Raw genomic sequence first — 17,239 nt, 5'->3', positions numbered from 1 at the left:
TTAATATACAAGTACATAGATTTAGAATAAGAGCGCAATTGGTACTTTGTGTGCATGCTTTGCGAAGACAAGCTAGACCCGTCTAATTGTTCGGGTTTCAGACCGACAAATTGACTAAATACGTGTGTTGTTGTTGTATTGCTTCAAACTACTTAACGGACTTAAATACCTATTGTGGAGAAAAGGGTTTGTAAATATGCCATGAAGTCAAATTTTGGAAGTCAGGTAAATCAGTGAAGTGTCTTTTGATGGGATATCTGCAGGGTCAATTATCCTTATGATAAGTTCAGTCAGCCAGTCAGTAAGTATAGATTACATCTCTCTCTCTCTCTCTCTCTCTCTCTCTCTCTCTCTCTTTCTCTCTTTCTCTCTCTCTCTCTCTCGCGGACAGGTTGGAAGAATAGGCTTTGCCTAAAACCTTTATCCTTTTGTAATAAAGTTCTGAGTCTGAGTCTGAGTCTGAGTCTCTCTCTATCTCTCTCTCTCTCTCTCTCCCTTTCTCTCTCTCTATCTCTCTCTCTATCTCTCTCTCTCTATCTCTCTCTCTCTTTGAGATAAACAATTACCTGCAAGCACACGCACATTCGTCTCGGCTCTGCTGTCCCTGATCAGGAAAGAGTTGTTTCCATGTTGTGCAAGCAGCCGTCTTTCATCTGTCCTTTTCAGTTTTCCAAAGTACCAGCTTATAGGCACACACAAACAAATCAACGAATACAAGGGGGTGGGGTAATTGACATCTTGCACAACAATATAACAATTCGTAAGTTCAAAAGAAATATAGCACCGACAAGAAACAAACCACATCACGTATTCAAGTTCTGAAAAAAAATAAAAAGGGGTAGAATGAGCATGCTCATGTTGATACATTTGACTGTTAATTTGTGTATAACATTAACCAAAGCCTGCTCAACAATAATTTAAAGGTATGTAGTTCCTGGTGTGCGGTGTCATCACTAGTGACTCAATGTCATTAACAAGTGACCATTATTTTCATGTAATCATTGTCCGAGGGCTCTGCAGTAATAATACAACAAGATAAAGTTAAACTTTGATCATCTCTGCTATGGTCGGCCGTGAGCTATCTGCGACACATTAATATATGTCAATTAGTTGTAACTTCGAGTTATGGGAGCAATACGTACTATCAAAGCGTCTTCTACGTTTAACGGACACACAGTCATTTTACAAATGTTAGCAAGATCATTGTGTTCCCATGCACTATCATTGTAAATGAGAAGACCATCAATGCTGGGCAATGTTTCAACGACAATATAGTTCATCCTGTCAGGGAGGAATGGTTAGATAATAACAGCCCAATGATGTAGCATACTACGCTAAGTGTGCTTATGGATATTATTTTGCTTCCCATATATAAGCAGTCGTGCGACGTTGTTTTAGAATTGTGACCTGTGTAGTTTTTACATTTAGTCAAGTTTTGACTAAATGTTTTAACGTAGAAGGTGGGAATCGAGACGAGGGTCGTGGTGTATGTGTGTGTGTGTGTGTGTGTGTGTGTGTGTGTGTGTGTGTGTGTGTGTGTGTGTGTGTGTGTGTGTGTGTGTGTGTGTGTAGAGCGATTCAGACTAAACTACTGGAGCGATCTTTATGAAATTTTACATGAGAGTTCCTGGATATGATATCCCCAGACGTTTTTTTCATTTTTTCGATAAATGTCTTTTATGACGTCATATCCGGCTTTTCGTGAAAGTTGAGGCGGCACTGTCACGCTCTCATTTTTGAACCAAATTGGTTGAACTTTTGGTCAGGTAATCTTCGACAAAGCCCGGACTTCGGTATTGCATTTCAGCTTGGTGGCTTGAAAATTAATTAATGACTTTGGTCATTAAAAATCTGAAAATTGTAAAAAAAAAAAAACATTTTTATAAAACGATCCAAATTTACTTTTATCTTATTCTTCATCAATTTCTGATTCCAAAAACATATAAATATGTTATATTTGGATTAAAAACAAGCTCTGAAAATTAAAAATATAAAACCTATGATCACAATTAATTTTTCGAAATCAATTTAAAAACACTTTCATTTATTTCTTGTCGGTTCCTGATTCCAAAAACATATAGATATGATATGTTTGGATTAAAAACACGCTCAGAAAGTTAAAACGAAGAGAGGTACAGAAAAGCGTGCTATCCAGTCTCAGCGCAACTACTACCCCGCTCTTCCTGTCAATTTCACTGCCTTTGCCATGAGCGGTGGACTACGAGTATACGGTCTTGCTGAAAAAGTGCAGTGCGTTCAGTTTCATTCTGTGAGTTCGACAGCTTGACTACAATATGTTGTATTTTCGCCTTACGCGACTTGTTTCTTAAATACATTGTTTTAAGTACAATGACACTTTTTGTTGTAACAAGTCTGCCGTCTAGCAAATTTGGGATAGTAACATAAGAGCATGATAGACTACGTACACCACAAATACAGTTATTCTAGCAGTTATGTTAATGTTGATGAATTTGTTAACATTGGGTTTAAGAATGAGTGGGATTCTTCCGGTATATGCCGGAAATCCGAATTAGTAATGTCTATGGTGACGTTTTTGTGTTGTTAATTATACACATTCTTCAGCGTCTGGGGGCCCCCGGACCCCTCCCCCCTGAAAATTCTTCAGGATTCATGACATTTTTCAGTCTCACCCATGGGTTTAAGATTGGATGTCAAGGTTGCTAACTTTGTTTGCAAAGTATATGCCTGTGTACACTGACCTTTTGTTTGACTCGATCAGACGTTTCGCTGGCATGTCTTGGCTCTGAGGAAAGTGTCTGAAAGGAAAAACAGTATTACTAGAACACCAGTTAATTACAAATAACCGTTACACAAACTAAAGACAATGGAGTGGAAGCAGTAGTAGTAGTAGTAGTAGTAGCAGTGGTAGTAGTAACAAAAATATACACAGAAGAAATATAAACTCTGACAACCCACTGCTGTTTTAATTATACATACTAACTTGTCAGAAAGAGTCTGCGGCAAATTACAATGATTCAAACTTCATAGTGCTAGGCAGACAGCGAGTATGAGTAATACGCTGAGTATATGAAGCTTAGAAAATGAGTCCCATTTTCTCTAAAAGTGGACGATGTGGACTTTGTAGATTACTGTACGTGAGCACTGTCGGAGTGCATGACAAACTGCACGTACGCCTTTAACGATGTACTCAAAATGTTCCCACCAGTATGATGAATAATGAAATAGAAGTGAGTGAAATAGCTTCAGAGCGCCACTTCTGTCTGAGACAAAATACTGTCCCGAGGCGCCGCCTGTTGACAATAAGAATACTGCCCTTTATGACGCAGCATCATAGAAACACTATCAAAGACACAACCATGAGAAGTAAATAAGGGGTAGTAACACGAAGATCACGAAGAGTGCTCTTTCTTTTCTGTGAAGTCTAGCTACGCTTTTTAAAAAACCTTTATTTTGCAAAGTGAAGGTAGTCTGCCTGCGCATTAGCATTATTTGCAATGCAGAATCTTACGTTACAATTTCGGAAGCGATCTAAGGGCCCTATCACTTAGTTATAAACATGTTGATAAATATTTTAAAAGTAGTACAGTGTTTAATTTTATAATATTAAATGGCAATTTTTTTATTTGCAAGTGTAAGTATGCAAACATTGTCCATACACTGGTTGCATTTAAAAGAGATTTGAGAAAAAACTATATTTGCTAGAAGAATATTTAAGTAACATTAATTTTACGTATAATACATTGTTTTCTGGAGTGGTACCGATTTAGACCTCTGATATTGTCAAATCATTTATTTTTTATTTTTTATTGAACAAGATAAGGATATTCTATAATTATGTTGATCGTTATTTTTTAAATTCAGATTATTAACTATGGAGAGAACAGGATTTTGTTGCTATGAGTAGTTTTATAAAATAATTAAATAGAAAGACAAGAAAGGAGATGAGGATTATGTTTATATAATTTAGAAATGTGTTGAATATGGGCTATGCATGTATTTGTACGTTTTATTGTGCCTTCCTGTTGTTTTTTATTTTCTTATTTTTGAAGATGCATATACCATAGTCTTGTATGTCTGATGTTATTTGATGTTGATGTCTGATGTTGTTGTCATGTCATATATGTACCAAAAAGAAATGAAACCATGTTGAAAAAAAAGAAAACACGCTGTGATGATAACGTCCCTGAGTTACGGCCCTTGTGACAATATAGTCTTTCCACCAGTTGGCAGCTTCTTGGCAATTCTTGTTTTACATAACATAACATAATTATGCGGCCTGTTAGGCTGTCCAGCCTTTTGCCTGCTAGGTTTTCAAACGATGACTTGAAAATACTATTGTTCATAATGTGTGCGCTGCGTACGTCCTAAAACAATCTCAGCTGATTTCTACGTTTGTAGAGAACATAACATGTCTTCCGTGTTTGTCAAGTAAATTTTGAACGTGTTAATTGTTCCAGTTGTTCACAACACGGTTAGTAAACAAGTTTGCATACAGGTTAGTGTTAGGTTTTTGTTATTAGGTTATAGTCATGTCCTCTTGTACTGGAACCTTCATGTAACTGGAGAAGTGAGTCCCTGACCTGATGATTGATGGTGTGACTGTTGAGCGTGTGACTGAATATAAGTATCTTGGCACAGTTATCGATGATACGCTGTCCTTCAATGCAAACACCACCCTCATACACAAAAAATGTCAGTCACGCATCTACTGCCTTCAGAAACTTAGAAAGTTGAATGTGAACCCTTCTATCCTTCAAACTTTCTACGCTCCTTCATCGAGTCTGTCACCACTTTTGGTTTTGTGTCCTGGTATGGAGGTCTGAGTGTGAAGAACAGGAATGTCTTAGTGCGAATGGTGAATGTCAGTAGCAAGGTGATTGGCAGGCAGCAAGCAAGTGTGGAGTCCCTGTATGAAAAGCGTGTGGTGAGAAAAAGTAGGCGGATAGCTTCAGATAGGTCCCATGTCCTTGCCCACCTCTATGAACTCCTTCCCTCTGGCCGTAGACTTCGCACGCACAAAGCTAGGACACTCAGACTGCAAAACAGCTTCATCCCCAAATCCATCACCCTTGGCAACATGTAATTGTAAACACATCCACATACCCGACTCAGCCCCTCTTCTGCCAGTGCAATCAGTAGTAATGTACATGTATGTATTGGTTTTATGTACGTCCGTATATTTTCTGTGATATATTGTATGCTATGATTTTTTGCAATGATGTTTAGCCATAGTCCGTTATACGCGTAGGTGTGCAAGAATATGTAAGCGCAGTGCTTTAAAGATGTCCATGTGGGAATGTGTAAGTGGGCGTAGTCGAATGTCCATGTGGGAATGTGTAAGTGGAGCATATAAGAATGCCCATGTGTGAATGTGTAAGTGGAGCGTATAAGAATGTGTAAGTGGAGCGTGGTCGAATGTCCCTGTGTGAATGGGTAAGTTGAGCGTTCAAGAATGTCCATGTGTGCGGTGTGTAAGTGAGACATGGATGTGTTCATGACTGAATGCGTAAGCACAATGCAAGGAATGTCCAGAGAGGTATGTGGGAGGTGTGTTTATAACCTGCCCTGTTATATAGTGCTATATGTCTTATGTAAAAACAATGTCTTGTTTGTATTATTGTTATGTACCACGCCTGAATTTCTCTATGAGATAATAAAGTATTCTTATTCTTATTCTTATAGCGCGTTCATCATAAAGTGTGTGTAGTATTGTGTAAGTCTCGATCAGGTCGCCTCGTAACCGCCTGTACTCCAGACTTGGCATATTAAGAAACTTCAATATTTGTTCATAGTTTAGCCCCTGGGTGCCAGCAACATGTTTTCGAAAATTCCTGCTGTACACTTTGCTGTAAATCCAAGTAAATCACATCCATCGGTTTTTGTGTATCTATTTTCTCCATCCAATCATAATAGTTCTCAATAATTGTGTTGTACAGGACCTTCCTGCAGTAAACCCATGCTGGTGGTCTGACAAAAAGGTTATTTTTGGTCATATGTTTTGTTAAGGAATCCCTCACAATACTTCCAAACACCTTACAAACAATGGATGTCAGGCTGACCGGTCGATAGTTGCCAGTGTCCGTCTTATCTCCCTTTTTAAAAATTGGCTTGACCTCCACTGTTGTCCAAGATGAAGGTAATGAACCCCAGGGGCGGACGAGGGGGGCGGGGGGGGGGGGGGGTTCTGGGGTTTCCGGGAACCCCCCCCCCCAGCCCCCCAAAAAATAAAACAGTTTTTTTTTTGGGGGGGTATTAATCAGTGACAAAATCTGCTGCCTGAAACTGGTAATGATCATCCTCAGAATGCACCAGATTGCACCATTTTGCATCCTTTTTTTCAAAATGTTCCGGGGGGGCATGCCCCCGGACCCCCCTAGAAAGCTAGGCGTTTTGCGCCGTCGGCTCGGCGCTTCGCGCCTTCACACTCATATCTTCACAATATACTTTGGGAACCCACTCCCCCATAAAATCAACTGATCCGCCCCTGAACCCTCTGCCATTGTCTTGTCAAATAAACTGTTGAGGGGGACAGCCAACTCAAGACTTAATTTAATAAGCGTGGGAGGAGACCGTCATTCTGCAGGACCAGCGGATTTACAAGTGTTTAAGCCCGCTCATTGTTTTACAAATCTACTATTCATCTAAACTGAGCAAACAAATTATTGCACCCATTTTCGTAGGCCAACGAAAACATTTATTCCCGTGTCATGTTATTCAAACTTTATATGCCATTTAAGGGTCTTTACTTGGCTATCTAACGCAATTTTCGGATCAAAGATTTCTCTTAGGTATTACGTGACCGCCGCCGAAGTAAGGGTACCCCCAAAATCGACTTGACCAAAACGTCACGTCCCAATTAAAAATTCGACAACAATTCAGAATAGGCTTAACTCGGCCACCTTTACATACGATGAAAAAGCTAAATTAATTATCTATTCAGAACAGGTTGTTTTGTTTTGCTATTTTGTGTACCGCCTGTGTAATGTCATTTCTACTGGTGCAGGTGTGGAACGCATGAGCAGTAGAATACAAGAGGTTTTTGAGTCAATTTTAAAGGGTACCATGACAAAAAGTACTGCTTTTAAGTGATGTCTGAATGGATAGCTTTGAAACTGTAAGCGATCTGAAGTCCTCATACGAGACTTACCCTGGGTAAAATGTTGGAGCACTGCAGGTTTGTACTCAGATGTTATGCTTTCTTCAGGAACATGCTTTTAAACCCGTCACATGTTTGTGAATTTACATCCCAAAAATCCATGACTTTGCACGCATACCGAGAAATGGTTGGTAGAAGAACTGTCAAAGTTTCATTTGAGTATAACCACTGACGAACATTTGCTAACCATGTAAACACATGAGAAAACATGTAACGTTCAGGCTGTTTGCTATTGAGGTCGGTTAACGCTTAGTGCCTATAAAAACATGCTGCGGTCACAGTTGACTGGACATCGCTGTCGCACTGCAATCCTCCCAAAACGTTGATCGTGTTTACAGGACCAGCAAACGTAAACAAGTGACTGTACTTCAATGAAACTTTGGCAGCATTTGTAGAACTCATTGGTCTGTATGCATGCACAGTCATGAATTTTGTTGGATGTATGACTTTAAAGTTATAACACGTTTTAACACATTTTGCGGAAGATTGCATATCATCTCCAAACATCTATGTAACGATGCGAATTGTTACCGGACGTACGTCTCGGATGTCGACTTGATATCCTGAAAGTTTCAAAGCAATCCATTTGGACATGACTGAAATAGAGCGTTTTTTGTCATGGTACCCTCACAATGGACGCAAAAACCTCTTGTTTTCTACTGCTCATGCGCTCCCCACCCGCATCAGTAGAAATAACATTAAGCAAGAGGTACGCAAGATAGCAAAACAAAACAATCTGTTCTGGATAGATAATTGATTTGGCTATCTCCGCATATCTAAAAGTGGCCAAGTTAAGCCTATTCTGAATTTGTGTCTATTTGAACATTTAGTGAAGTTTTGACTAAATGTTTTAACATAGAGGGGGAATCGAGACGAGGGTCGTGGTGTATGTGTGTATGTGTGTGTGTGTTTGTGTGTATGTGTGTGTGTGTGTGTGTGTTGTGTGTGTGTGTGTGTGTGTGTTGAGCGATTCAGAGTAAATTTTTGGACCGATCTTTATGAAATGTTACATGAAGCGTTCTGGGTATGATATCCCCAGACGGTTTTTTTTTTCATTTTGTGGATAAATGTCTTTGATGACGTCATATCCAGCTTTTTGTAAAAGTTGAGGCGGCACTGTCACACTCTCATTTTTCAATAAAATTGATTGAAATTTTAGCCAAGCAATCTTCGACAAAGCCCGGACTTTGGTATTGCATTTCAGCTTGAAGGCTTAAAAATTAATTAATGACTTTGGTCATTAAAAATCTGAAAATTGTAATTACAATTATTTGTTTATAAAACGATCTAAACTTACGTTCATCTTATTCTTCATCATTTTCGTATTCCAAAAAACATATACATATGTTATATTCGGATTAAAAACAAGCTCTGAAAATTAAATATATAAAAATTATTATCAAAATTAAATTTTCGAAATCAATTTAAAAACACTTTCATCTTATTCCTTGTCGGTTCCTGATTCCAAAAACATATAGATATGATATGTTTGGATTAAAAACACGCTCAGAAAATTAAAACGAAGAGAGGTACAGAAAAGCGTGCTATCGTTCTCAGCGCAACTACTACCCCGCTCTTCTTGTCAATTTCACTACCTTTGCCGTAAGCGGTGGACTGACGATGCTACGAGTATACGGTCTTGCTGCGTTGCATTGCGTTCAGTTTCATTCTGTGAGTTCGACAGCTACTTGACTAAATGTTGTATTTTAGCCTTACGCGACTTGTTCATTTAGTACCTTGTTTAATTTCTTCCTCGTTACTGTTAGGAGACCTGTATACCCCTCCCAGGATGAGCCTCTCGTCACCTCTAAGTACTTCTCACACCGCAGATGGTCTGAACTTCTTCAAATCCTTTAACATGCATACCTGCACGGAATCTCTGACCTCTCCAGCAGCTGAGAGAGGCGGCGCCCCAACGCGCAATTGCTCACTTTGATTTAAATAATAAGTGATGCTTTTTTGAGCAAATGGTGACGTGTGCAGTCAGACACAGTGGATTCCCCAGATTCTTCAGTTTCGTCAAATTTACTAGAACCCCCACCCTCCTCAAACGGTCAGGTCAAAAGTATCTCTTTAAGTGCATATGCAATTCTTTTTAGCTGAAGTCAGACGCTGTTGAGCCCACTGTGTACACAAATGAGTCTGGGCACATTTGAGGTCAATGGGTGAAGACACGTGAGCGTGAATAAACAACACAAAAACAGACACACAGATATGCAAATGCGTATGTCTATATTCCCAAATCGAAGATATTATACTCTTGTACTGTAACCCAATATACAGGTTTTGACAGTATCAGCTAAAAGACTAGTATTCGATTATGTTAAGATGCAAGTGTATGTTACGCATGACGTTAAATTGCTTAGCGTTGGCTAACCTTGTCCTCTTTTTTCTCAAGACGATCCAAATGGCGAAGACTGTCAACAGTATCAGGAATAGGACACCAACAGCAGACGAGATGTAGATAACAGTGTGGTCTTCTTGCTTCGTTTCATCTGTTAAATGTCAACAATTCGTCATGAGTCTGTTCCTGATGTTACTTTTAGTCAAGTTTTGACTAAATGTTTTAACATAGGCGGGGAATCTAGACGAGAGTCGAGGTGTATGTGTGTGTGTGTGCATGTATGTATGTATGTATGTATGTATGTATGTATGTATGTATGTATGTATGTATGTATGTGTGTATGTATGCATGCATGCATGCATGCATGTATGTACGTACGTACATACGTACGTACGTACGTACGTACGTAAGTATGTATGTATGTATGTATGTATGTATGTATGTATGTATGTATGTATGTATGTTTGTATGTATGTATGTATGCATGTATGTATGTATGTATGCATACATGCATGTATGTATGTATGCATGTATGCATGTATGTATGTATGTATGTATGCATGCATGCATATATGTTTGTATGTATGCATGCATGTATGTACTAGAGGAATACCCGGCTTCGCCGGTTTTTATCCACCAGTTTGTGCCCGGGGTCCACCTGAATATGCCCACCAAATTTGACGCAGAATAGTTACGATATCACAAACAGAACTCTACAATCCACAGGTGTTGCTTTGCGAGCTATAAATATCTCACAACTTCTAAGGCGCACAACTCTGCAGAGTCTGCTGTGAAGGGCGGCGGTAGTCTCCCTGTCACACCCGCCCCCCGTTTGAATGAACCGAACCATGGATCCGCCAAGCTTAGGTCCCTCCCAGATTCGTGGAATGGGAACAGCACGAAAATGATTCAGTGACCATAATGCCATTCATAATCATAACATGTCGAGTCCCATTCATGTTGACGACGCCGAATGTAATCGAGTGCCGAAACACCATAATCACCTTTGGAGGCGAAGTCCACTCACACAGGAATGAGACATTTAGAGCTTATCTCTAAGCCCTTTATAGTCTGTTATGGCTTCTCAGAGGAAGGTCAGAACATACCGACACGTTTAAATTAACATTAAAAGTCCTACGGTTTTGAGCCATTAAAGACTTGAGTGTTTGTCCGCTTTCAAAAAAAGAAAAGAAAATAGAGAAATAAAAAATAAGGAGAGGGGGGCAGGGGTGGGGTTGAGTTGATAATGCTCTGTGGAATTTGTTAAAATGAAAAGTAGTTAAGATGTTTCTTGGTAAGAATTATAAGTCTGTATTCTATATCTTGAATAACGGGCTTGTAATATTATTTTTTTATTTTATTTCAAATCGAGTTAAAAAGTGGAACCTTTCAGGATCACCAATAAAACCAAATAGATGAGCAAGTAAGAGGAACACGAACAATAAATCTCAAAACTTTTTACAAATAAAAGGATTAAGATGTAAGCCACGAAGGCCGTGGTAATAAAAACAATATGTACAGTTTGGCGACTAGTGGGCCTTGGGTGAGGATATGTTGTCTAGAAGGTAGTCGCTGGAATCAGGAGGGATGGCGGGAGCCACTCGACCTCAAACTGAAACACGCTGATGTGATAATCTGGGCTTAGTTATACCCACAGCCCCATGTCCGAGTCCCTGACCAGTCGGCACAGCAGCAAGCTGTGTGACCAGCCTAGAGAACTGCTACTGCGCAGATAATCCTGGGGACTCAGACCATGGAGCTGCATATGGTCATATAAGGTTTTAAAGGTAATTCTATTTGTAGCGCATGGAGCGAAAATGTGTTGAAATGAATAGGGTTCTCCACAATGGCAGGACTTGTTAAAGATATGGAAGCGGCAGCCGCCGGCACGGAGGCGTCTGAAGATAGTGAGGAGGTTTGTTGGGAGATCGGGGTGTAGATCGTTCATATCAATGGGTTGATAGGACAGAGATGTTACGTACTGACTTCGAATGAGTTTACGGATTTTACTGTAGAACTCGGTTACTGAGTAGCCGATGTTAGTGTTAGCTGGGCTAGATTCTGCCGCTTCTTTGGCAGTGACATCCGCCAGTTCATTTCCCCGGACCCCTACGTGAGAGGGGACCCAGAGAAATGATACGGATGTGCCGGATGAGATTAACTGGTGACATATAAAGAGGATTTCTCTTTGTAGCTCTGCCCGATTTGATGTGTTTCGATGCAGAGCTTGTAGTGAAGAGCGCGAGTCAGAGCAGAAAACTACCGCACGCGGTGTGACTGGGAGGTCATTTATAAAAGTGCATGCCATGAGCAAGGCAAATAGCTCGGCTGAGAATATGGAGATGTCTTTATTAAGAGTATATTTCCTTGAGATTTTGAGATCTGGGATCACAAAGGCGCAGCCAACGCTGCCGTCTGCAAATTTGGATCCGTCAGTAAAGACTTTTAAATGCTCCGAGAATTTGTAGTTTAGGGTTTCTTTTGTAACAGTAGCTAGGTAGACGGGGTTATCTTTTTTGGTAGTATTATCTTCACTGTCGTATATGATAGTAGGGGTTTCCTCAAGCCAAGGCGGGTAGGAGGGCGGGGGGACCCTGGCCAGCTCACTGACCTTCACCCCGCTATCGGCTAGAATGCGGTTTACTGTGTCGGATAAGGGTAGCGTTTTGGCCAAGAGTTGAGTGCTATGTTTGGTGTTGGCCTCATAATTTTGGTGCTGAGGAAAAAAGTCAGTCAGGACCTCGCAGGCAGAGTTCTCTACCGCGTGGGCTCTGACAGCATACTGAGCTGAACGGAGTTTTATCTCATCCACAAGGGGCAGCCACCCACACTCGCTGTAGACTCGACTCTTACTCGCTTGTTGGGAGAGTCCCAGAGCTATTTTGAGCGCCCTGCACTCTATAATAGCCAGTTTTTTTCATGAGCGCCGGGCGCGTCGCGAAATAAGCTTCGCACCCGTAAAGGAGGCGGGAGCGAATTAATGCCCGCACTACCTCTGTGACACACTTACGTCCTCTGGCCCAGGATTGGGACGCCAGGTAGCGTATGATATAAAGATCCTTGTTGGCCTTATTGATCAGATGTTCGATATGACTGGTCCAGTTAAGTCGGGTATCGATGATAACGCCGAGGAACTTAACTTCTGAGCTCGGTTTGATAACATTCCGACACAGGAAAACAGCCAGACCACATCACAAACAGAACTCTAGAATCCACAGGTGTTTTCCACACACACACACAAACACACACACACACACATACACACACACACACAAACACACACACACACACAGAAGCCGTATATGTATAGGTTACAACACGAGTGGTTTTTTATATGGCTTGTATTTCAGTCAAGACCCAGCGGATGAATATCATCGGGAGACACGAGCCTCTGGCGAGTGGCTCTCGATTGATATTCCCGCTGGGTCTTGACTGAAATACAAGCCATATAAAAAAACCACGAGTGTTGTAATCTGTATATCCCATTCTACCATCAAACACAAAGTGTAGACTACTAGCGGCACTGTTGCGATCTGTGGAGAGTGAAACACTGGTGCCAGCGAGACTTGGCCCTTTTGCAACCTTAAACTAAGTGACCGTCGCTGAAAAAAAAATAAAACGAATGAGTGCATCGATAAGTACGCGGTAACACTACTTTCAGACCATTTAAAAGCTTTAAGTAAAGGTTCATAAGTTGCAAGAATGTAATGAATTCGTATAGAAATCAATTTAGTTGAAGCGCACAATTCTTTTGTTTTGCGTTTCAGGTCGGCAGAACGGGCGAAACCGGGTTGGCACCCATTTGGCTTATTCGATTCAGAATCAATTCCACGTTGTTTTTCTCGAACGTAGTATTATATACTGTTCAAAAAAAGAAACGCATAGTTGCTACTTGCCAAATTTGTTTTATTTTTCGAAAAAATTAACAGAAAATCCAATATTTAGATTATTTGTTTGAAATTTGGTATGGACACAGTTGAATGCACACACAGTTCATTTGCATCTTCAAATCAATCAGTCAATCAATACGATTGGGTGCTGAGGCTGTCAAGTCAGTAGGGGGTGTGACTGCCTTGAGCAGCAACAACTGCCCGGCACCTTCTGGGCATGGACTGGATCAGATGCCGGATATCTTGCTGTGGGATGGTGTCCCACTCCTCCTGAAGTGCCTGCAATAGATCGCAGTGATTTGCCGGCGCTTCTTCTCGCCTGCGCACACGTCTGTCCAATTCATCCCAGAGGTGTTCTATCGGGTTCATGTCTGGCGACATGGATGGCCAGGGAAGCACCTGGACATGGTGGTCGGTGAGGAACTGGGTGGTGAGTCGTGCTGTGTGCGGGCGAGCGTTGTCCTGCTGGAATATGGCATCCTGGTCAGCCAGAAGAGGAAGGGCGTGTGGGCGCAGAATTTCCTCCACGTATCGCTGGGCAGTTATGCGCCCTTGGACGTGCACCCTTCCAGCGGTATTGATCGCCCCCCACACCATGACGCCTCCACCACCATGAACGGGTGCCTCATCCACACAGTTGGGCGCGTAACGTTCGTTTACTCTCCGGTAGACCCTCCTCCGACCATCATGTCGCTGGAGCAGGAAGTAGGACTCGTCGCTGAACCACACGTGTCTCCAGTGATTCCGGACGGTCCAGCAAAGGTGCTGGTTGCCCCACTGCACTCGGTTCTGGCGATGGCGGCGGGTGAGGACAGCTCCTCTGTGAGGTCTGCGAGCTCGCAAACCAGCTTCATGCAGGCGGTTCCGCACGGTCTGGTCCGATAATCGGTGTGGCCCGGGAAGAGCCTGGACAGAAGATGAGGCCGACAGGAAACGATTCCGGAGGTGGCGGAGCCGTATGAAGCGGTCGTGAGCAGCAGTTGTCGCCCTTGGTCTTCCCGCTCGTGGCAAGTCAGCAACGGAGCCAGTGGCTTGAAACCTGACCCACAGTCTACTGATGGTGCTCTGGGACACGTGGAAGTGCCTGGCGATTGCACTTTGACTTTGGCCTGCTTGTAAACGACCCAATGCAATTTGGCGGTCTTCTCTGCTCAATCGGGCCATCTTTCGTCGCTGAATTGTCGTCTGATTTCTTTGTGGCGAACAATCCGCTTTTATGGGTTTTGGAAGACATGGTGAGAGCTCAATATTCCCCGAGTTTCACGAGATTACACTGAAGCATGACGAGTGGTCATGCCAAATGAGCAATTTTGACATTGTAGCCACTGATAACGCATGCGTCACGTGCAGAGCTCACTTGTGGCAATGGACGAAAGGTCGACGACCAGATAAACATTTTCTGCAGTTTGGTGGATATCCTTGTAGCCATATAACTAAATTAACCAAATATTACAAGCTATGCGTTTCTTTTTTTGAATAGTATACAATCAGGCTTATTGACAGAGAAGCAAATTTTAGAGAACAAATATGTAGGTTTAGATTTAACCATTTGCTCCCTATTTGAAATGTATCTACGTGATAAACTGTTTTGCGAGTGTGCTTGCATGGATAAACCTAAACTGGTATGGGTGTGAGGAAACGGGACCAATTTGGTGAAGTCGCGAATTGCATGACACCAAGTCTGTCACCGCCGATTGATTGCATTTTGAAGGAATATGACTGGATTACGGAAAAATGCACACATGTTAAGTTATTGGATACCTTCATCGCCAATGTGGACTTACTGCAGAGCCAGGCAAAAGAGTATACTTGCTCGTAAAACACGTGAAACAGCCGATGTTTGATACGAAGCGAAACCCCAAACCATGCAGTACGGACGCTCCTTCTCGGTCCGCTACGCATGACACCAGACCAGTGTTGTTGCTTTGAGTTTGACTAACAAACTCGAAACTGTCATTTAAAACATGAGCCAAATGTGTATTGATTGTGTGATTAGTCTATGTGACAGGGCTTCTATTATCTGTGCTCCCTAGCTTCTGTCAGTTCCCACACCGACACTGTGACAGACTCTCACGAACAGTCGTCTGCTTCGATGCAAGGGAGGGTACTCGTTTTTATGTTTTGGTTTTTAGCCATGGGCATTGTGATAGTGTTCGACTGTTCAAACTAGTGTTATGCACGGGTTAATAAAACTGCGGATAGAACTCTTTAGCAGCAAAACAATTAAGAGTGTATTACAATCTATTTGTTTGGCGCAAGGTCAAAGGTCGGGAGGAAAGTAGTTCTTTGCCCAAATCGGAATCTGCACTATCATATATTTTTTGGAGTCCATGATGTATTTATTGAGCTATAAAAATACAACATATATACCCATACTGAAGTAACAGAGACAAAGAAGGGAGGTCATGGGATATATATATATATATATATTGTTTCTTTCACAATTTCTGATTTTATATATATATATATCTATATATATAAAACATCAGAAATTGTGAAAGAAACAATTGAAAGTCAGCAGAGACTTTCTTCCGAGATTTGTTAAAATCTCTTAGCAGAGAAAGAGAGAGAAATAAGTATCCCTTCACAGATAGCTTATTGGGAGCATCAGACCCTCCTCAAGGGGGACCGAGATTTACAGAGCAAAGTCCCTTTGTGGGGGACGTATCGCAAGGTAATCTAGTCCTGAGGAGGACCATTGTATTTGTACCTAGACCAGACACGTGTTTCGACACTATTGTGTCTCATCAGTGGTCAGGTGGTACTGATGGCGAGAGTTGTCAACCCATGGTATCCAACTAAGAAGCAAACCATTCTCTGAATGGTAGCTTCTGTTGGCATGGGAGACTACCCTCATCTGACAACCCCAAGAGGATATCTGTGAAGGGAAACACTTTGATTTAAGGCCAAAGTGTAGAATTGATATTTATTAAGAAAGAATTTAGAAATTTAGACAAGTTTTAACCAAGAAATTAGGTTAAAACAAGGGAAATTTGAAAAAGCCTAAAGGGAGGTAACTCTGTACCAGCCTGCAGATCCAGAAATGGATACGCGAACAAGTTAGATCTAATTTTGAAAAGGTTAAACAGGAAAAGCGGTCAACTTTTCACTGCTGTTCAACACAGGACTTGGTAAAGAAGAAGTTTTCTGCTTTATTCAATTGGATCGCTTTAAAGGCGATGCAACTTTCACGGTGACCACATTATAAAACATCAGAAATTGTGAAAGAAACAATTGAAAGTCAGCAGAGACTTTCTTCCGAGATTTGTTAAAATCTCTTAGCAGAGAAAGAGAGAGAAATAAGTATCCCTTCACAGATAGCTTATTATAGATATATATATATATATCCCATGAGCTGCTTCTTTGTCTCTGTAATGCTACTATGGGTATATATGTTGTATTTTTCGGCTTCAATAAATACATAATGGGCTCAAAAAAATATATCATAGTACCGATTCCGGTTTGGCCGAGGAACTATACTTCTGCCTACACTTGACACTGCACCGAACATGTTTCAGTGGATTGATGAAGAGCATTGCTCACATGGCTAAACAAAAGAAAACACAACATTCACAGAGGACAAAACCATGATACGTATCTGTGGTATGCGATACAGTAAACAAAGCGTTTATCTTTACACTTTGGGTGCAGGTCGAGTAAAAAAAGAACAAAAGCGAAGAATCAACTGACAGTGACAGCAAACGAACCTCGCTGTTCATTTGAGGTGAAGCTAGAGTAACCTCCCTTCCTCCGTGTGTTCCAACAAGCAAAGATGCACTGCGTGTTACGAGTGTACTTTTTTGACTGGCCGGTTCGCTTCGTCATCCAGCACAGGCTGTTTCATCCATTTTTCGAGCATGTCCAACT

General features: G+C 41.4%; 1 protein-coding gene across 1 annotated transcript in view; it reads right to left on the bottom strand.

The window, feature by feature from the left end:
- Positions 1–17,239, bottom strand: part of LOC138957540 (uncharacterized) — an 80,668-nt gene that overhangs the window by 2,265 nt on the left and 61,164 nt on the right. Inside the window, exons 5-7 of the mRNA XM_070328642.1 lie at positions 9,516–9,633; positions 2,721–2,777; positions 567–682 (exon numbers count right to left, since the gene is read on the bottom strand). Coding sequence (XP_070184743.1) covers positions 567–682; positions 2,721–2,777; positions 9,516–9,633 — 291 coding nt within the window. The remainder of the gene's footprint in view (positions 1–566; positions 683–2,720; positions 2,778–9,515; positions 9,634–17,239) is intronic.

Source organism: Littorina saxatilis, unplaced genomic scaffold, assembly GCF_037325665.1.
Source record: "Littorina saxatilis isolate snail1 unplaced genomic scaffold, US_GU_Lsax_2.0 scaffold_381, whole genome shotgun sequence".
NCBI classification, from domain to species: Eukaryota; Metazoa; Mollusca; class Gastropoda; order Littorinimorpha; family Littorinidae; genus Littorina; species Littorina saxatilis.
Note: the sequence above shows the minus strand (reverse complement) of the source record. Positions and strands in the feature narration are given on the sequence as shown.